The sequence below is a fragment of the Perissodus microlepis genome, chromosome 11 (genome assembly GCF_051167445.1).
Source record: "Perissodus microlepis isolate ML-2025 ecotype Zambia chromosome 11, ASM5116744v1, whole genome shotgun sequence".
Lineage (NCBI taxonomy): Eukaryota > Metazoa > Chordata > Actinopteri > Cichliformes > Cichlidae > Perissodus > Perissodus microlepis.
Window position 1 is genome coordinate 7,565,577 of NC_140471.1, and position 22,729 is coordinate 7,588,305.

The 22,729-nt window shown below is 41.0% G+C and overlaps 1 protein-coding gene across 4 annotated transcripts in view; it reads right to left on the reverse strand.

The window, feature by feature from the left end:
- vps13b (vacuolar protein sorting 13 homolog B) overlaps nucleotides 1-22,729 on the reverse strand; it is a 298,568-nt gene that overhangs the window by 147,271 nt on the left and 128,568 nt on the right. For all 4 annotated transcript variants that reach the window (XM_084942710.1, XM_084942712.1, XM_084942711.1 and 1 more), the window contains one exon: nucleotides 13,105-13,238. In XM_084942710.1, the coding sequence (XP_084798836.1) occupies nucleotides 13,105-13,238 (134 nt within the window). The remainder of the gene's footprint in view (nucleotides 1-13,104; nucleotides 13,239-22,729) is intronic.

Genomic DNA, 22,729 nt, shown 5'->3' on the forward strand with positions numbered 1-22,729 from the left:
CATCTCCAAGTTTTCATGGGAAGTGAAAGAGAAGGCGAGACAGAGAAAAAGACTTTGAAAGCAGGATCAAGAGGAGGAGAGTGAGACACTGAGAAAGAGAGAGAAGTAGAGATATGGTTACACTTTCATCATACTCTGCTTCCTCTTTTGATTATTCTTTAAAGGGTGGTTTGAAATGGGAACACTTTTGCACAGTGACACATAAGCTTTGGCCTTTTTAAGAGCTGGCACGCAGAGAAAAAAAAATCACCGACACTGCCTGGGCTGTTGCAGATCTAAGCAGGGTTAAGCTGTAAAGCAGGCTGACATACGGAAAGTGCCGGCTTTAATACCATGACTCGGGCCTGCACTTTGACGATGGTGCCTGAGGCTAATGCTATCCTGCTGGACATCTTGAATATATATATATAAACAGATATGTGCCAAAGTCCTCAACCATCAAATATTGTCAGAACAACGGTACTGGCTGATGGGTGTGTTGGTATAAGGAACACGAGGAAACAGAAAAAATAAGAGCTTCGGTTACCTATACTGTAATGTCAACAAAAAAGCATTACAGCAAAGTTTATTATAATAACTAGAATCCAGAGAATGAGTTTGTTTTAATCACCATGTGATAGAAAAAATGAAATCACTGAGTTAATTAATAATCAGTATCAGAACTGTCACATCATGTGACAGTTTGATTAAGCACCTGGATGATCTCAGGGCTAATTTAATGTAAAACGAAGCTCAATTATAATTCAAAGGGATTTTGTATACCATATTTCTGAGTAAGTACACAACAGTATAATATCATAGTAATTATCGATATAAACATTTTACTTATTATTTACTTTTTTTAAAACTGCCATCTAGACACAGACTGTAAATAACTATTACAGAACCATGCAGTGCCTGATGATTGACCGAATCTGTCACCATATATCACGTTCTAGTAATTAAAGTTTTACACATAATCAGAGAAAAATATTATGAACATAAATCATTATAGGTTCAGTGAAATTAAAAACCAATGGAAATCTGTTTGTGTTTTTGAGAGGAAACATCTGTATCAACCTCTTTCGTATAGAATTGTGGGAATTTTATGTAATAAAAATGATTAAGCAGGTGATTTTTGTTCATTTAAGAAGGGTAGTTGTGACTATTACAGGGTAGAAAAACACAGGCACCTATCTGTTACAGTGAATGTGAACAAATAACACAGCACCTTATAATGGTGTTTGCTCATGATTTTAAAGTGCTTATGATGGAACACAACGATGATGTCAGGTGTACGGCAGTCATAGTCTTGCCACATTACACAGAAATATACTAACAATAAACAGATAATATCTCACAGATGACGACAGAGGGGAGTCAGACAATTGACTTTCTAGATGTTTATACATAAAGGCACACAATGTTTCAAGGGGCAGAGTATGTAATGGAAAAGAAAATGGCACAACAATCCTAAATCTGGGCGATACAAAACAAATCTTTGGTTGGCTCTTTTCTCCTTTCATTCCCTTTTGATGACAGTTATTAAAAGCCACAAACACAGAGAAACAAACATGTTGTATTTACCAATGGCAACAGTACACAACAGTACAAGTCCATAGGGGGACAGTGATTAAAGCAAAAGAGCTTTTTTTCATGAGTGGAGGAGGTTTGGATCTAAAGAGCATTTGATGCTCTGGTGACCAGTGAGGACTTGTTGAGGAATCCCAGTTGCACGAAAGTGGATGACAGCACAAAAGAGCAAATATTACTATGCCAAAAGAAAACAGTTGTACTGGTTGGTAGATGTCTTGTGAGTTCAAGTACAGTCTTTTAATAACCCACACTTATTCTGGGTCACAGCGCTGTCAGGTGTTCAATCTGCATCCAAGACAAATTGGGCAAACATCTCCAGTAAGATCAAAATATAACAAGAACTGCTAAAGCTGCTCTAAATTTGTTCTTTTTAATAATATAAAATACTTGGGACTGTTTTAGCATATGAAACTTTGATGCCAAACAATTTTTGCTGAAATGGCCTTAAAATGTCAGCGAACATATTGGAAAAGAATCGTAAATGCCCGTCCTTGTCACCATCCTGTTACGACAGTGTCACGTTATTAGGAACGTGAACTCAGAACTGAACGGCAATCCTCCACCCAGTTCTCTGTGCTACTGTTAATAGCAGGTCACCCTGGTCACCTCGCAGACCTTTCCAAAGCCCCCCATCTGTGGTCTAATGCTTGAGCTGTGACTCATACACACACACAGGGAGACAGACATACAGTATCCAAACAAAGACGACGGGGGCAACAAAGGGCAAGAAAGGGGAGCACTGGAACTGCTGAGCAGTGCTGACAGATCCAAGAGAGAAATAGTCTGAGGTCAGAATGTCCCATATGCATCATTGCTTTTATGACTGCCAAAACCACTGACAGCATCTCTTCCCTCTGACCAACTCTACAGCCCTCTATCCCTCCATCACCCCAACCTCCCATGCCTCTGTCCTTTTGTCCCTCTCACTGCTGAGCATGCATTGATTCAAGGTGGAAAATCTGCGTTGAGATGTGAGAGGAGAATCGTGGTGTTCATGGTTATGGTTGACATGGCAACAGACACACAAAAAATGTTGCCCGTAATCACAGGTCAAAGTGGAAAGTGAGAGTATGTATGTGTTTTATGTCTCAACCTCAGGTGTAAAAGTGCAGTTGAGGTTGTGCAGGGTCGTGTTTGGTATTCCACACAATTGTGTTTAACAGCTCTGTAACAGGCCAATAAACACAGCACTGGAAGCAGTTAGTGTGTGCGACAATGTCCCCCTCCCACGAGCTGAGGGCCAGGCCAAGTTCATGTATGTTTGTGTGTGTGAGAGAGAGACTTGCACAATGTCCTGTGACAGGAGGAAACTGACAGGAATACCAGGCTGACCTAAAACTCATTATGTTCCGTGACATGCTTGGGTGGCAGCGGGCCACATTTTCACTACTCACCAGCCAGTCACAAGGCTCAGCAAACTAAATTATATTTTTATCGTAAATAGGATAGTGGAAATTTATTTTCTGTTAGTGTAGACCTGTGGAAAGGCAGTGTTTCCAAATGCAGCTAAAGGAAAATTCTGAAATGAATTTAAAAATAGAAATGGGCACAAATAATATGTGAAAGCCAGAGGCATAATTGCAGTGTGGAATATCTGTTACACAACTTTACCCTACTGGGTTTAAGGGTAATGTGGAATAAAACTGCAGCAAAAACAAGACAGATAGCCCCTGGAAATGACTCGGGCACAACAAATAATAAAGTATATGACCTATGCTTCAACAGCCATGTAGTTTATACATTTATTTCTCATTATTACATGGATAAATAGGGCTGACGGTGTTTGAAAGGGATTAAAATTCAGATTCATATTCAAGTTGGGCCAAAGTTCAGAATGGCAGATGGTTTCATACAATATCTGTATTATTATAGAAGATTCAGTGGGGAAAAGAGAAATCAAAGATGCATAATTATCCGTTCCTTTTGTCCAATGACATCATGTCCTGTCAAAGTGAAACAAAATCTTTCAACATAACAAATGGAGTTAACGCTCAGCAACCTGGGACCATACTTTAGTTACCTACTGCCTCCAATAACAGATTCAGTCAGGAAAATAACACTGACGGACAATTTGAGTATCTGTGTGTGCGTGTTCAGGGGCCACGGATCACATGGATCACTTGCAACACATTCATAAACTTTTTTTATTAATGTGAAAAAAGCACTTTTCAATTTCGACCAGGAAATCTCAGTTAAACAAGAAACGAGACTGAAGCCAATCAACTCCTTATGAGGCTGCACGTGCAGGGATTTTACTGTGAAAACATGCTCAAATGACACACTTAAACATTTGCAGAAGCATGCACACACATACACTGTGTGCTTGCATGTTCTCTTGCAAAACTGAACACGTACACAATCATAGATCACATCCCCCCTGCTAGCTGCAGACAGCAGTTACTTAAAGAAAAGATTCATAATGAAAAGCGGTTTAAGAGAAAAAAAAATGCCAAAAATAAAAAAAAATTCACAACAGCAGTCAGCTCAAGGTGTTTGATTTTTGTAAGGTTCAGACCTTGCAATATTAAAGTGAAACCCCCAACAATCAAACCTATAAGGAAAAACTTGGTGCAATGAACACGAAAAGACTGCTGGCACAAGCAGGAAAATAATAGAGAAAATGAGAGCATAGAGAGACCACAAACAGGACATGACCCAAACTGGGAGCTGGTTCGAGAGGAGAGGGCCCTGTTAGCTACAGCGAATGCCTCCCATTCTACTTCTGGAAACTAGAATTTACAAGCAAGCCTGCTTATGAGAGGGAAGTGCTCTACTGGGATAAGATTATACTCTGAAGTTGACAGGATGGCCCCGGTCATCAGTTGAGCTCTGGTCTCAATAGGGAGCCAATGAAAAGATGATATTTCTGTCTAGTTGTGTGTCTGTTCAGTTTACCAGAATGGCTGCTGCTCCTTGCAAGCTTGCCCTGATGGTAAATTCTCCATAAAAAATAGTGCATAAGATTGCCTCTTTTTATATACGTACAGCAGCGCAGACACTGCTTTGTGAATCTGACACAGAGAAAAAGACTGCATTTGTTACTTGTGCTCACACAGATGAATTTGTCTCATGTCTCAGCACATCTCTGATATGCAACAAAATTCTCTCTCTGCCATTCAGTAATGAGACTGAGTGGGTTGACAGGGAACAAAGCTAGCTGAAAATAATGTGGGGACGTGTCACCTTGAATGATCTTCATGAAACTAGCAGTTAAAGGTTGTTCAAGTCTCAGTATGCATGCCAACAAACAAGATTCAGTAAAAAAGCCCCAGAGAGTTTGAATTTTTGAGTGACAGCCTAGTTATTTATTAGGTGACCAGCGCTTATCCATAGATTTAGGTACTGAGCCCTTCCTCTCAGCCCTCTAAATGAACAAGGATCTGCTTACACTTTGATCTACAATACACAACCATAATTAAATGTAGGTTCTGGGCTGGGAGGCCACATGCAGTCAAGAGTAAATACTACTAGAAAAAAGACAAAAAGCTAAAAACATAAAAAAAAAAAGGGGGAAGTATATCCATTTTGAGGTTATTTTGATTAAATTTGATGCCCAAATACATTTTTCCCTTTGTTTCTTTTCTCTCATCCCTATCTGGCACCAGATCACAGAGTTCTAAAAATGGGGTCTTCTTCGTGGGTTGTGTGTTTGTGTGTGTCATGCACGCAGCAAGCTCTGCTCAGTTTTATTCCCGATCACTTCTCCGCACCATCAGATAGGGTTCAGAATACAGCCACATGTGCCGACCCTGTTTCAAATCTTTGGGTCTTAATACCCCTGAAAAGCATCCCTGACTTCATGCTCTTCTGAGCAGCAGTGGGAGTGCATGATCTGTCTTGTGTCGTACTTCTCCCTTGAGTCTTTGTGAGGATGGTTTATCTGGTTCCAGCAGAGCAGGTTCTAATAGAGAGGAAGCTGAGGGCCAAACACACTCAAGCTTTAAAAGGCTGAGGCCATGTGGAAATGGCCTATATAACCACAGGAGGCTCTTAGGATCTGCCGGGCCTCGCCAGTAAATGACAGAACAGTGAGTTAGATGGAGGACAGCCCGTCTACTCTGTCTACTCTTAAGACCAACTTAGAAGCGCAGCAGACAGTATATTACTCACCGATAATCATTCATAGACACAGCTATATGTTTCAATCATGAACTGACAGATTATAGGAACGAGAGATCGGCCTTGTCCAAAAGAGGGATTCAAAATTTTAGCACTCATGACAAAACAAAGCAAAAATACATTGCTACTGTTTACCCTCAGTATTTAAAAATGGAGATAAGATGTTAGAAAACTGAACTGCTCCATTGTATGAATGGGTTAGCTGTCTGAATCTTCCTGGAGTGCCATTAAGGAAAGTACCATATTTCGTACTGTTCGTATTATATGGTACACATATACAGCACAGCAGTCATGCAACAGAGTACTTGCAAGCACTACAAGCAATTACTGTCACCCTCACCTAACTCGACCCAGGCAATGAAATACGTGTGATATCAGTCCTGCGGCGCTGTACAAATCCGCTCTTAGGCTTATTGTTTTCATATCACTGTAGGGAAGAGAAACTTGGATGCCCTAACTCTGTACAGACCTTAGCAGAGCACAGACTTTGTAGGTCAAGATCACCCCTCTGTAGAGAGACCCACAACATGTGAAGGTCGCACGCGCACACACTTGCACATTTAAACACGTACGTACCGACAGATTTTTCCCTCTATTTTTCTACACACAATAATAAAGCCACGACACACAGGAAATCACCCAGAGATAGAGGAGAGGAAATTAGAAACACCCTCTCAGCATCCCCAATGAAAACATTTGCAACTCTGGAGCAGAAAAATCTCAGTGGAAGGATCGGCAGCAAACGGAAAACACATCCCTTTGTTTTAAAAACCTGATACCTCTCCAAATGTAATCTTCCTGTGCCTGCACCAGACGGGACACTGTGTTTCCTAAGTGGCCGGTCAGATGAACAGAAGGTCCTCAGAGCACAGAACCCACTACCCCACCCACCCACTCTTAACCTTCTGCTCCCCTTCCTTCTTCACATCTTCCTGCATTTTCTGTTTGCTATAAACCAAAACAAACAAACAAAACAAAACCCCAAAACAATAGTCAAAAAGTGGGTGTTATAATACAAACTGTATCTTTAACATTTTAACATGATTAATGTGTATACCTGAAGATTCCACTACGCAGATGTATCTTGCGGTACATGGATAGAGATAGAAGTTTTGGTTGTAAACCTCAGAGAGCAGATTTATTTCCTGATCTTCATGAGAAAAACATTTAAGCATGATGCCTTTTGACACCAGATAGGCTGTGTCTCACAACATGCCACCACAAGCAATAAGATCGTGGGCTGGCACCGCACAACGGGCTAGGCAGCCAGCCATCTATGTGGCCCTGCATTCCTCTCTTCCAACACTGCTTACAGAAGCTGACAAGCTCTGGAGGTCTCCCTGGCCAAGGTGGAAATCTGCAAAAATAAACGCTTTAGGTGACATGAAGGCTTTGTTTGTTTCTGCTAGCCCAGCTGTTTGTGTTAGCGCGGTGGGTTAATTGCGACTTTGATCGCTGCGTTTATTGATCCAACAGTGGCCTTAGGAGCGCGGCTGGCCTGGCTCGCCTCACCTACTCCCACCCGTAATCTCAAACAATCACCCCTCCACCACCTCAGCATGGTGAGCCAGTACAGATGGGGCTGAACATGGTTCTCCATTGGCAGAATGCTAGCAGTTTGCATGGAGCTACAAACAGTCCATCTACCTGCAGAAAGCATCTGTTGCCAGATGGAGGCAGTGTCCAAAGTATGTGGTATAACCGGCCTGAGCCTTACCCTACCTATCAGTGTTGCTGATCCCTCAGTCACCCACGGAAGAGAGTGAAGTTATAACATCCAAAGAGCTGAAGTAAAAAACAACTCAATAATTAATTCATTTGTGCCGCCACTGTCTATACACTGTTACATACTTTTGATATTTTTTCGTGCTTCTCTTGTTCCTGGTGAACTCTGGAATGGGTGAAGGGTGTCAGTGCCTTTCTTGTTCTAGTCTATATGTCAGCTAATCAATATTCAACCTAAGCACAACTGAGCTCCATGCTTTTAAGGTTTTGGGGGACTGCATGGACCCAGTAGGTTAAAAACCATTTTCTGCAGTGAAATACCTACAGAAAAGGACAACTGTGGCACCTCCAAAAAAGCACAAGTGGGACCCTGTCAAATTAAGTCTGAATACATCGCTGATGTTTGGCTGAGCAGCACCAAGGATGGGCTAGATTATACTAGGTGAGAGAGATTGCCTAAAGGTTAGATTATAAGTGATGCAAGATTCATGGAATAACTGACAGCTTAGAGCAAAGTCCTCAGATACAAACACGGGTTGACTAAAGTTTGGCCAAAAGCAAGCTTGGCTTGGTTTATCTATAGTGGTGATGGTGAGGCCAGACAATTTTGCCTTTGGCTAACTGAAGAGAGTCAAGGTGGCTGTGATAATGTTATGCAGTATGTAATACAGGCCAAGTTGGATCAAATGGTGATGGACTGCAGATGAAAAGAGGATTCAAGGGCTAACTCTGGCAGATTTTCACCACTACTGATTTATACAGTGTGACCCAGTGAAGCAGGCCAAACCGGGCTGTTCTAAACCCCAACTGATCTGATTCGACCTGTGTTTGGCACGGCTTCCTTCATTGTCCCAAGACAAAGGGTGGATGTGTGCTCCATCAATTTAACCCGATTCCCGTCCAAACTAGCTTTCCAAGACACATTCAGAAGATCAGGGCATAAACTGCACATCATTTTTCTATGACAATTTTAAAACATCCCAATTCTGTCAGCAATTGCAGCTCCTGTGGCAAATCTGTACTCGCTGTAGTGTATCAGGAGGGTTTTTTCAACCAAAATCAGTTCCAAGTCTCTAAACTGCTGAGATTCAAGAGGCTAAAAACACAGGAGAATCTCGGTAAGCGCTTTTCCAGTACAGTCCGGTGAGAGGGTCAAATATGTGAGTGCGTCTATAATGGCTCTGAGGTCATTAGTGTACTGACACAGCAGCAGATGATGGAATGGGATTCTGGCCACACATGCACATTAACAAACACTCGTCAAGATGTGAACGTGTGCATACATACACCCACGCACAGTGTTCTCACTGGGTAAACAGCCAATGACATCTACTTTTGCATTGTGGGCTCTTGATTTAGATCAGGCGATACTTTCTTTTTGTATTTCTTACATATTCACTAACTACCTCACCCTGTGCCGCTTTCCGTCCTTCCCTCGTTCTTTATTCTTTTGCTGTCATCCTCAAATTGCTGAACAGTCTTGCGGAGACTTAATGTTGGAAGAGACCCCTTCTGTCCTTAGCATTAACCTCCCTCTCTGTTTGCACTCAGCCAATCAGCACTTAAACAATCAGGAACTGCCAGCAATTATAGTGGGCTATTCATTTTCATATGCTGTTCATATGGTGAAACACAGCAATTCATTTTCTATTACATCGCGGCCTCTCATATGTAAAATATGTGTACCTCATTCATAATGTGTGCATGTATTATTTAAATGCTAATAAATGTGAAATATATTATTTGACATATTATCATATTGTTTGGGACCAACTACTCTAAGGAGTGTGTGGGTAGGTTTCGTGTGTGAGGTGATAACAGGTTAGTTAAATTGTTTCTTTTTTGCTTTGTTTTTTTTAGCACATCCGTTTTAAACAATTTCATTGCAAAATTATAACGTTTATTTTTTGCACTCAGATTTATCATGCTAAATGTTAGTATATGGATTTAGACTTACTGTATAATAGAAGCCTGAATTATTTTTTAGTATGCCATATCTACCAAATTGCTTATGATTAAGATGAGCCAGCATCTCTCAGGATTTGTAAGATGACTGTCAAGTTTAAAAGCTAACAATTTATCTCCCCAATACTGAAAGAAACATGGTGTTTAAAGTGGCCCAAAATTAAAGCTGTAATTACAAATCACTTGGAAATTGTGGGTTCTGACAGACAGGGAGGATGAGGTGTTGAATGGAAGGATGATAGGATGAAGGGAGGGGGGCAGAGGATGAAGTAATGTGCCTGCACAAAGCACTCAATCCGGGGGTCAGATCCTGTTCATGGAAACCATCTGGCCAGCTTGATCTGAGCCACACCAAATCCAGTGCACATGATTCTCCTTTCTGTATATCTCTCACTTTCCTCCTGCCTTCAACCTCAGCTTCTTCCCATTTTTATCCAGTATTCTTCCCAGCTTCCTACACCTCCCTCTCCTTTCCACCACTTTACCTTTTTTACCCCACTGCTTTTTTTCCTCTTTTTCTTTCTCAAAAAGTATCCTACTCATTAATGCATGGCAGCTGCAGGGAGCAGTGTTACTTCATTTTTCCATGGCAACGGTCTCTCTGTTTCAGCAGATCCCATTTCAGTTTTGGTAACAACGTGCTCTGTTGCCAGTGCTGAACACATTCATGTGTTAAATAGAAGGAATCATTTTAAAATTCCTGAAATAGAATCACCATCCTGATCACTTGCAATTATTATCAGAGCCAAAAAAGAACATGGGTGTCCTCAGGAGAATAGGGTGGAGAAAGGGAGATGGCTGGATGAAAAGTGCTATGGCTGAGCAGTGGGGGAGAAGAGTAGAAAACAAGAGGGAGAGTAAACAGAGCTCGGGAGATGTGGTAAATAGCAATGACCAGAAGCACAAGAAGAAGAAAAGCTGTGGGTGAAAGCTCCAAGGATGAGTGCAGGAGCCACTCGTAGACATTTCACGCTACTCCAGCCTACGTAACTTTTACGACAGTGCCCAATGTCAAGTGACTATTTAAAAAAAATAATAGAAAAACATATTACATTACCAAAAAACAAAGCATGCACAATTAGGATGATGTGTGCTGGACAGAACACTCTGAGTCCATTATGCATGTTGCAGTGGACACTGGCTCTGTTGCTCTAAGCGAGTGAAAGACTGAGACCTCTGTTCATCCAAGAAGTAATTAGCATAGGTAATGTGTAAACTCCATTTGTCTACGAGCCAGCAAGCTTTTCTGTTTTCAATATCAGCTGCCTGACTTTGTCACGGACAGTCTCTTTACTTTTTTGATGGTGCTTTAATTATTTATGAATAATGACTTGGATATTTTCATTGTATGTGTCATCTATTATTCCTAAACAGGTAAGACTCTTACAAACTGAGATAGCTAGGACTGCACATAATTTAAATCGAAGAGATATCACAGGTTGGAGTGTGGCAATATGAGGGCTCGGATTCAGATAAGCTGATGTATGTTAACATAGTTTGTTTGTCCTATTAAAAAAGGCAAATATGGTGAAAAGAGTGACTTTAGAGCATAAAACTCCTCACAGAAATTGTGCATGTTCTGTTTGTCCAGCTGCTATTCTGGTTTCATATTTGAGAGGGATAAGACATTACATAAGCTTGAATATTCAAATAAGACTGAGACGGAGGTAAAGTGAGCAGTTTATTTTTTCTAAATTACGTTAAGTATTAATTATAATGATTAATTACTGTACTGATGGCATCTCCAGACATTTTCACTTTATGCATCAATATTTTTGAATCTCATTCCTATTAAAATGAAAACACTTCCAGTCAGTCGCTGTGCATTTGTAAGATGAAAAATAATGCCACAGCAACAAAGCATCATCACCACATTTCAGACAAGTGCTATGGATTAAAAAAAAGAGAGGTTTATACTATCAATAGCTATCACATCTTTATGTGCTGTTTAAACAGTCTTAAGTGGTCTCAGAAGCTAAGGAATAATAAATACTTTGGTAACTTTGTATCCCCCAGTCTCATTAACCCAACCTTTTTTCTGTCCTTCCTGCTCCTCTCTCTTCTGTAAAAGTCAGAAAGAAAGCCCTGCATGTTAAATTGGGCACATGTGCAGCAGAAGTGTGAGCCATTAGGTATTCTGTTTACACCACACTAAAATAAATGGAGTGGTTCAAGTTTGGGGATATCCAAGACCTGGGGTACCAGCTGTTGGGGTTTTCGGTTTGGTTCGCTTCCACTCCCATGTCAACAGGACAGAGTGTTTCCTAATTACTGCTGCAGTATGTGGTGTGGTCCCAGTCACACAGCCGAAGGGGACAGAGGAAAGTGGAGGCAATGACGGGCTCAGCAAACTATTAGAGGGTTGAGTTAACTCTTGTGAAAGTACTGTAAACAGCTCAATGTACTGACATGGGACGCCGGTTCTGGAGAATTATTTCAATTCACATGCTCTCTTTCCGTCTGAATGACATCAGATTGTGTGGCCCAAGCAATAGGAATTAAAATAATTTGAGAAGGGTTGTTTCATTTATGCCTCAATAGTTATTGTTTACATGCTCATAGAAACTCACCTTAAAGCCCTACTCAATTTAAGGAATGATTCAGCTGTGACTAAACCCTGAAACTGAATAGCCACATTGCCCACAATGAATAAGCCCACTGACAGAAAACCCCGCTGCACCTGTGATGACTTACATGCACTCACAACAGTATAACTATTACTAAAAATTGAATCTTGTTCATTTATGATGCCCCTTGTGACATATGACATATGCTTGCTGACAGTTAAATGTAACCATAACTTTGAGAGCTAGTAAGAGGAAACACTAATCTTTTAACAGTAATGTAGCTGCAATACTTGAAATTAGTTATTGTTGTTTACTGTGGTTGGCTTAATACCCTAATAATTGATGAACAAACAAAAAGAAAACACAAGATTAAAACTTTGGACACATGTGGCCAGCATTTTCGGAGTAATACTCACATACTGTAGTTAATCTGCCAAAACTGAGCCTAACACATTACTGAACTGAAAGATATCCATATGTACCATGCAGTAATGTACCCCGCATGATTACTATGCGCAGGGAAGCCCATATGTGCACACACCATGATGTCCAGCTCTTGCATCAAGAGGAGGCCTGCTAGAGAGTTGTCAGCACTTCCTGATGTGCTTCAGATGGGGCTGGTTGTGATGTGGTCTCTACTAACTAGTCCAGTCAAGATGCAGCGAACAGACAATCGATGGGAGCATTTAACTTCCCAGTTAGACACTTAGACAGGAACATCCAAGACAGCCAGCAGGCCAAACGGAAACTCGGCTTGCCACAATGGGACATGAGACACTGTATATGCATCTGTATGTAAAAGAGGGTAATCAGTTAACAACTAACAGAAGTCCCTGGATGCCATATGGCTTCACAACAGAGAGCACAAAGCTGGGCTGGGATGAGCTAAATTTTAATATATTATACCATAGAAATAGGAGAGAAATAGATGGTCAGGGAAAAGCATTGCTGGTCCCAGAAGGTGTACAAACTTTTATCCAGGTACGCGTTCGTACGCTTGATGCTTTGGAATGTGAAGACCAAACGTAACACTGAGTGACTAAAAAACTGTAAATAATCTTAATGGACAAGATCAATGAACTTTCATCCAAGCTCAGTGGAGTAGTAGAAATGTCTTATATACCTGTTCCAGTACATAAAGACAGTTTGGTACCTGCAGAGTGAGCCGTTTAACAGCATCCCAGGCGTGGGCGATGAGCTCCTTCATTTGTTCCTCTGAGGTCGTCCATGACTCCGCAGCTGTGGTGTCGGGCATCACCCTCATTGGGATGGACAGTGGACGTGATTCTGGGAAAGAAAAAAGTGATAGGCATGACATTGTAATGAAGCTTTTAAACAATCAGCGCCATCATTTCTCATAGTGTGTACTTGTACTGCTGATAGACTTGCTGAAACATTTAGCTGACTCCTGAAGGAACCGCTACCACAGAAGTGAAGCGGCACCTTGTAAAGTCTTAAATAAAAACTGGGTTTTATTTATTAACATGAGAAAATTTTGCCCTGCATTTATCCTTTATTTCACTCTCTTCATAATTCACTGTTATTTTCATTTACTGTAAAGTATCATGTTATATGATGTTTAACTGACACTTCATTGAGATGATGTAATGTTGGCACTCAGGTTTCTTGTCTCCTACAGCAGGAGAGGGAACTATGAAACTGAGAGAATACGCACGCACGCGGACACACACGCGGACACACACACACCCACACACACACAAACTTCTAGACATGACATGTTCTGGTGTGCCTGCTGTGGTCCAGACGAGGGCTGATTGTCTGTGCTGACACTCATGGCAACAGTCAAGCACAAAAATCACACAGTAATAAGCATATTCAATTATCCATTCTACTAACTATATGAACTAAAGCACACCTTCACTGTAAGAGAACCAGTTATCGATAAGAAGACGACAGGAAGCTTGAGACAGAGTGTGAGAAATATACATAGATACGATGAACGAGACAAAGGCATGAGGGCATTCTAGCAGGTTAACCCGAGGTCTGTGGATGTTAAAGCCATCAGGGCGTCAGAGGTTAGGGAAGGGGGGGTGGGGGGTCTCTCTAAAGACACATTAAGACATATTCCATGATTTAAAGTTCTGCCTTGCTCAGCAGCCCGATCCCACAGTTTTCAAGAAACAGCAGTGATGTCACAGCTGTACAGTGTGCCCTCAGACACCATGTTCCCAGATATCTCCAAATGCGTTGGCATGGCAATAACAGCATGTTGGTGGGGAAAATGACAAAAAAGGTGGTTAACTAACCATTGACCCACATACCTTGATCCACTTTTGTTGGTCAAGGTATGTGTGCATATCGCTGGGAGACTTAGGCCACAGGCATATGGATGCTGAGCTCTGTGTGTGTGTGTGTGTGTGTGTGTGTGTGTGTGTGTGTGTGTGTGTGTGTGTGTGTGTTTGAGCACATGTGCACAAGTGGAAGAAAACAAAACTGATAATGGGTCTGGACTCTTGAACAGTATTTTCTCACACTCAAGCTGCCTCTGGCACTTGGGGACTATGAAATGTACTTTTTGTCATGATTCCTACAATTGGTGTTGCACTTGACATTATTTTTACATTTGGCAATTTCCAGTCTACCTTCCTCACTCTTATTTGTCAGTTTTTTTTCTGTCCTTGTAATACTTCCAGTGTTGTCCTACTAGATGCCCACAAAGTGAAAGATGGCAAAAATTGACTTTGACAGGTCAGATTGTGTTTCATGGGCTGACTTTTCATTGAGTAATATGAATAGAGTGCTGCATAAACTGCTGTGATATCATTGAGTTGTCAATAGAGTTTTATTGTGAAGGGCTGTGCATACGTTGGAGTTTTCCTGTTACATGGCATTAGAAAAGTATCTCATACTTTGCAGGGGATTGATATAGACAAGACAGGGGTGTGTAGCTACCACTGTAAGTCATGCAGCTGTCTAGACTAAGGAGACATTACCCTAAGAACTGGGCTTTCCCTGTGTATGTACATGTATGTGTGCAAGTTTCTTCCAATTTTGGTTAGTGCCCTGGTTATCTCACAGTATACATCCTATACTATCTAAACAACATTTTACCACATTAGAAAATACAATAAAAGCATATACCACAAACACAAGCACATTTAAACACACATAATCTTGACAAACATAAAAACTGTACACTGAAATAGAACCCATAAAGAGCTCACACCCTCACGAATCATCACTCATGAAATGTTAAAGTAAATACAGGCCACCCTTCTGAGCTCCAAAAACAGAAACTCATACACAGTTGTACCATCTCCTTCCAATTTACAAAAATAAGAGAAAGTTACTTGAGGGTGGAGCGGACCTTGCATGACAAGAAACTGAGGACTAGCTAACTGTAAGCATGTCTGCAGAGGAGCTTATGAGACAATGAAACACAGCATGCAAGATAAACCTGCATAATTAATTCCATAATGCGCACGCACACACACACACACACACACACACACACACACACACACACACACACACAATGTATGTCACTACAGATTCCAAAAATCTGTGAATAAAGGCAGCCATGAGCATCATCTGGACTCTTCTGACCTAAATCAATAATACTCAAAAATATTATTCTGAGTCATTGTTCTCAACGAGCCCATCATTTCTTAAAATTATTCCTTTTTTGGCAAAGAGACTGTCCTAATCCTTGCTAACTTTGCCGTGAGAAAGCCCGATGAATGAGTGGATTTCTGATCATCTATTTTTGAAAGCCTTTTTTTTTTGTCTTTTTTACTTTGGGGGTAGGCCAGACTGTGAATGTTCTTCCCCAGAGTGAGTCTGTTAGCCCAATCAGAAAGTGTGCTGAAGTGCAGCATAGGCAGTAACAATGGATGAAGCCTTGTGCTTGGTTTTAAATACCATTCCAGGTCTCTGTTTGTTAATCCTAGGGTCATTATTTGGAATGAAACTGCCATATCTTGTTATAGTGACTTGGCGCCTGCCATTCCTGCAGGGAGGGGATTGAGAGAGAGCGAGAGAAAGAGAGAGAGAGAGAGCGGCAAGCCTAAATTCAAATGAAGGAGAAACATGACAGGAGAGCCCAAACCTCTTAAACCTGCCCAGGCCTAACAAGTCCTCGGAGTCCCTTTAAAGTAGGGTTATTCCCCCTGCCTCGTGCCATCTCAGCCATGTCCTCATTTTCACCCTCTCTTAGGCCATTAGGCTAATATGTTATTGGCCATACTCTGGCCATACACCCTCTCTCTTACCTTCTCTCCTTTGTTTCATTCTCTCTCCAACCACTCCCTCTTGTCTCTCTCTCTCAACTGGTTTGTGGAGCTGCCAGTCCTGTCCCTTATAAACATTCTAGTGTTCTGATGGTGGTTATTCATCCTCTTTAATGGCTCCATTAAATCTCACAGCAAATGGAAGGCCACTGTCTTTGCAGCCCACGGCTGCAGTGTCAAATGCTCAGAGAAAAACGAAAAGACCAGAACCCCGTTACAGTACTTTGACTTTAGGGCGAGAAACAAATCAGCGTTGCCTCACATCACGATGCAGGTCGCAACACTGCCACGGCACAGTAACGTAGCTGTAAAATGTGTGAGGGTGTGTGGTGTGGTGAGTGTAAATCGCACATCATTCAAACGTGCGATTCGCAGTCGCAACTGAACGCGTGTTTAAATGCACACAAAGGCACTGGCACACCCACAGTCACACAGAAACACTAACATCATATCAGTGCCAGTGAACTTTCCACTACACATTTAACAGACTTCACAACAACAAAGGCGCAAAGCATCCATATCTTTCCCGGGTGGTTGAGTAACTCAACCATAAAAACAGCCTCATTGCGGGATCCCGGCATTTCCTCATGCCGCCTGCTATCTTTCTGGTATGTTCCCTATTACAAATGGTTTACAGTGAGTTGAAGTGTTGTATATTCTGCTACAGCTGCGTGCAGAGGCAGCAATAGGGCTCTTTAATAAACCTGCCCGCCTATTTGTTTTGGATGCAAGTCAGTGTTTATTTAAATATTTACGTGACTCCATTCGTTACAGCGTTATTGAAAAAGCGCTGCTGTGGCCAGGCTCACTTGAAGGGATGAGGAATGTGTAAGTGGTGGCAAGAAGACACAAAAAAATCACCCTTTTATTTCTACACATACTCCTCTAACACTACAAACTGCATGGTTGCTCTTTCTTCCAGATGTGCTTTAAGAAGACTTCTAACAGGAGGAAAACTCAGTCAGACTCTGATGCCTCTGGCAACATGTAAAGCAAGAAGAGAATAACAAATTTCGCTACATAAGTGATAATGACACAGTAATGCAAACCAATTTTCACTTTATTCGGTAAAAAGAGCTGAAGACTTGTGCCAGACCGACCATGATAAAAGCACATAAAGAATTGCAACAGCACATGTTCTCTCGGTGACATCAGGAACCCTTGAAACATCTCATGTAAAAAGCAAAACAACCCATCTCAGCTCAGTGCCCAACCTCCTCCCATTCCTCTCTCATCCTCTGTCACTAAACCCCCTCTAGCCCCTCAACTAATCCACACTACATCTGATGAAACACAGCTCAACCCCAACTTCCCTCTTCGCTCCTCTCACTTCAACCTCAGGTCCCACGGCCAACATCCACAGTGCATAATACCCTTATCATTCATGAAAGCAGCAAAGGGATACATAAGGACACATATATTCCCCACAGACCATTCTGTCTGTCATGGAAGCTGGGGAGAGGCTTGTATGGGCTCATCAGTGTGTGGAGGCAAAAGACGTTCCAGCGTAGCAAGTCGAGTCCCCTCAAGACTTCGACCATTCTTCTAAGAGAGGTGGGGGTTTCTATCTCATTATTCCTCCTTCTTCTTGTTTTCTTTCCCCACTCCAACCATCATTACCTTGATAAATTATTGACTTTACGAGAAAAATTAAACTATATAAATAACTCCACAATGAAAATATTATCCCCTTCTGAAAAGCAAACAGCAGCCAATAAAAACCCGCCTGACTTCCATCAGGCTACTTGGGCTTGGATTATAGTAATGTATGACTGTGTAGTTCTGCCTGAAGTCTTCGCATCAGTTTCCTCTCGCTCTTATAGATTTGTGTATGCATGTGTATATTAGTTTCTCTCTAAAATATATTAATATACATCTTTCCATAATATATATTTCTAAGCCATGTGTCTTTACAAAGTTCCAAACCTCCTTTTTTGTTGATGCTCTACGGTTGAGATCACAGAAAAGCCATCAGTGCTAGAATGTTTTTGTGAGCAGCACAACCCTGACCATAACCTGATATTTGTCCTACCTTGCAGATTAACAGCAAGTGCAAATGTTTCCATTTTGTCTCTTTTTTTGTCCTTCCAGTAAACAAGAAAATTACATTTAATCCCATCATGCAGACCACAAGCGGACAGGAACAAAGACAACAGTTCTCATTCCAACCTTTAGGAAGCACAGCCAGATAGGAAAGGTTTCTCAGCAAATGAAGTATGTTCTCAGAGTGCCAACAGCTAATTTTAGGATTGAAGCAAAAAAAAAAAAAAAAGCCGGTGAGATCATTACTCTGGTAGATGTTAGAGAACAATAAGAAGCTCGGGACTTGGGAGGCTCATGATCAGAAACACGGTGCTGCTGCCAACAAGAACATTCATTAGGGACAAATAAAGAAAATACTTAGAGGCTAGTTTTATGTGAACCAATTTGTGGCGTAATTGTGCGGGCAGACAGAAATCGACCTCAAACTGTGGAGAAATGACTTGTTTTCAAAATCGTCTTTCCACGGCCTTTCTTGTCGGATAATCGCACAAAAACAACTGTTAACACTTCTGTGATGATGTTACTAAGCAACATTCAAACAAACCTGTGATGTGAATTGACCAGAATATTTTGTTGGGCCGTATAATGTAACCCGTAACAAAATGAAACAAAAAAAACCGTGCTGACTGACAGAAAAGCCAACCATATAACTGCTTAAACAAAACAACAACAACAACAAAAACAGCCATTCATAAAGTTAAACTAGTTTAAAGTTTCATCGTATAAAGAGTTTTTGAGACGATGTGATTTTCTTTCACCGAGACACAGGCTTTAAATCCAAGTCTCTGTCATCCACCAGAAGTGGCTTCAGTCCAGCTGAGCCTGAACTGGTTGTGAAAGTCAGCGGTGTCTTATAACACGTGCCCTGTATATTTAACATGTGTAATGACCAAAACCAGAGAGGAAGAGAGAACGGTTGAAATATTGTGTTGCCAGATAGAGCTGAGTGCCTATGGGTTATGAGTTTCAAGCCGGGCAGCCCCGGTCCCAGTATGATATCACCTTGCCCTCAGTGCTTCGGGGGAAATGATCTGCAGAGAACTGGTTCTGTGTGTCTCTGTACATTTGCCTACACATTAACAGGCACCTTCCAAAAGCCGGCAGGAAAGTCCCCCTTGATTACTATGAAACTGTAGCTAGGCTCAGTGTGGTAACAAAACAACATAACACTCTCTTTAAATCATAAAAGTGCCAGGCATGCATTCAAATAACCAATTGGAAGCAGGGACATCTAGCTAGTACAATTGTTCTGAGGAGGCTTTGAACTGCTAAAAGCTCTAAAAATGATTTTCTTTTAGTGGATTATGATTTATTCTTTTTAATTCCCTAAGGTGATTTTGTGGGAAAATCAATAGCTCCAGTGGAAAACTATGATAATCAATAGGCACAGACATAGACTCCACTTGCCAATTTATGAACAGGCGGAACAAAACAAGTCTTCATCTCAGTATTCCATATATCCAGCACTCTGGGTCATTTAATCCTGTGATAATATTTCAATCTAGCACACTTTTGACATGCAAGCTATTAGCTTATATGTTCAAAATGACCACTTGAACGCAAGATTATCACACACACCGTGGGCTTTCTAAGGTTTCAGAAAGGCAGCCCAGCAGGGGTCGGGAAGCACAATTTCACAGAAAATCTTCTTTGCATTACATTTGCAGCTTCTACAGATGCTTTCAGGAAACGAATCATCTTGTTTTTCCCACTGTGTTTATAAGGTGTAAAACAGCAGCGTCGAGGCACCTGGAGCTCAAGACTCGAGGGAAACCTGAAAGAAGTACCCAGGATTTAGCAGTACACATAAGATTCAAACACTCCCACTAGGAAAAAAACCTCACCCATCTTTCCTCTGTTTACCTAAACAAATGACCCTGAGTCTCCTGAGAAAATATATGCCAGCAACTAAATTGGACCTTGTCACATAGTCAGACATTTACTTGGAATCAGGTTGAAACAAGAACATTTGAACTATCAAGTAAAATGCCAAATGATAATTTAGTAAAAAGATGGAAAAAAGTGTCTGTCTGTTGTTAAAAAAAAAAAAAAAAGGGCGGGGGGATAACTTGGACCATTTCAATTCATTTCTTCCAAACGCTATTTCTCAGCACATTTATTAATTTACCTGAAATCCTTGCTCTGTCATAACTGATGAAATTAAGTTCAATCAATATCAATCAACAACAGTCATTTCTCTACAACTATATTCAAATCAGCTCTATCCTTCAGCAAATCATTATGGCTTATTGAATCAATCCAAGCTAAACAGCTGGACTGGATGTCGTGGGGTAAACACGCAGCAATTACAAATACATTCTGAAAGAAAAAAAATGTATCGCAACATTCAATAAGGCTAAATGGCTTTAGACATGAAATGCATCATGCTGACACGGAAAAGAAGACAGTTTTATGTCCAGCTTAAAGTCAACTTGGTATAAACACCGCACGCAAACATGCTAAACTAATAGGACTGAAGGACTAACCATGAACAGTGATTGCTTGTTTGTTTCTTTGCCTAAAAAACAAACAAATGTGAGAGCTAGACCAGAGGGAGCTGCTTAAATATCCCGGTCCTTCTTAGTGCTCTCCATGCATGGTAAAACAATTCATAAATCATCTTTAGAGAACCAAACTCCAACCACAACATGCTAGATGTCGACAGCTCTGATGGGGAAGAAGCCCTGGTAAGAAAGCTTTACGCAGAAAAATACAAACTACGGTTCATTTAGTTCAGCTGTGTACAGTTACAGGGTTAACGCACGTCAGTTCTATTTTGGGGTGGATTTTAACTAATGTCCCAACAAACAGGACTTTCCACAAGATTTCAGCATTAAAAAAACATTAGTCTAAGCAGGACTAAATATCAGTGCAGATCTGTTTACAGATCAGGTATCTGCAGCAGGTATTTACCCCATGATCATCAGCCAAGGAATATTAGAAATTAACATCCCATTTATCAGCCCCCAAATGAATCCCAGGAACAACTAATCAAGAGAAACAAGGCAGAACACAGTCTTAGTTTATGAACCTATGTGCATCAAGTTTCACCACAATCCAACAGGATGTCAGGAGTTCACATCTGTCTTTACGCGGCCATGACGTCCAGTCATTTTTTTCTACATACACAGAAACAAAACTGTAAAATGTGGAAAGAAGGCATTATTGTGTAACTAGGTACAAGTGGAACTGGAGTCGTGGGATGAAATCAGCAGAGTACCTGCTGTGCTGTAAGTCTCCAGTGCTGAGCTGTGGTCTATCAAGATCTTATAACCGTAGGGAAGCGTATTATTTCACCATGATTGAAACCACAAGGGCGAAATGACTCGGCCATTTTCTTCTTCTGATTGGTTGCGGAAACAATTTGTAACTTTTCATTACATCTTCTCCTGTAACACCACAGCAATTTCCAGAAAAGACGCTATTCATTTGCTTACAAGCTCCACTCCAGCGTGGAGAACTGGAGCGGGGGCACCGAGGGCTACATTGAGCACCTGGTTACTAATGTCTTGTTTTCACTTCACAAGAGAAATATTTGAATAGGAAAGAGCATGAGTCTGACAAAGTATATGTTTGAATAACTAATGGAGCCCAACAATTAGATGCCACATACAAATGTTGTGTGTCTAACAGTAAACACACCCACATGCAGAATTTGTGGCCAGATTTCCAATCCACTTAACATTTCATAACCAAAATACTACGTGTGAAAGCATCAGCGTTTGAGTGTTGTCAGTTCTAAAATCTGGTCTTTTATCTACTATTTTCAAAAACCTGATGGTGGACGGGATGTCACAAACAAGACAGAAAAGATGAACAAAGGAAAAACAATTACAAAAAAGAGAAAAAAAACTGAAATAAAGTCACCCGGTGAAAGATAACTTCACAGACAGAAAAACAAAAACTTAGATAGAAAGAGAGACGACCAGTCAAAGAGACAGAAAACACACTGACGGACAGTTTACTCCAGTCAGCGAGTGTTGCTGACAAACTACAGTCTGATGTTACTTAGTATGGAGTGTTGGAGCCAAGCTGATTATTTACTGACAATACTCTAATGAGACAATATACTTTTGGAATGTGACTAAGCAAAGATGCTTCTTTATGGAAAAGCCATTAGTCTAGTTTGCAAAAAACATGGACCAGAGGGGAAATCAGGAGGAAACGGCGGCATGACCTTTCAGCTGTGAGCTCTTTAAACAAGCTAGGAGACAACCCTCATGGCCTTTGTTTAAACTCTGAAATGTCAAAGGAGCATTTTTTTCTATCTAAACACTTGACATGGGAGAAAGTTATACACATCCAAAGCTTTTTGCAGCTACAGAGATGACTTCACCCAAAACAGAGACTTATCACTCCTGCTGGGAAAATGTTTCCCAGGGACTTAAAAAAAGAAAGAAAGAAAGAAAGAAAAACGTTGAACGACTTGCTTGGTTCCCCTGACTCATCACTGTGATGCTTTAGTAGAAAATGTTACAGTGTTTA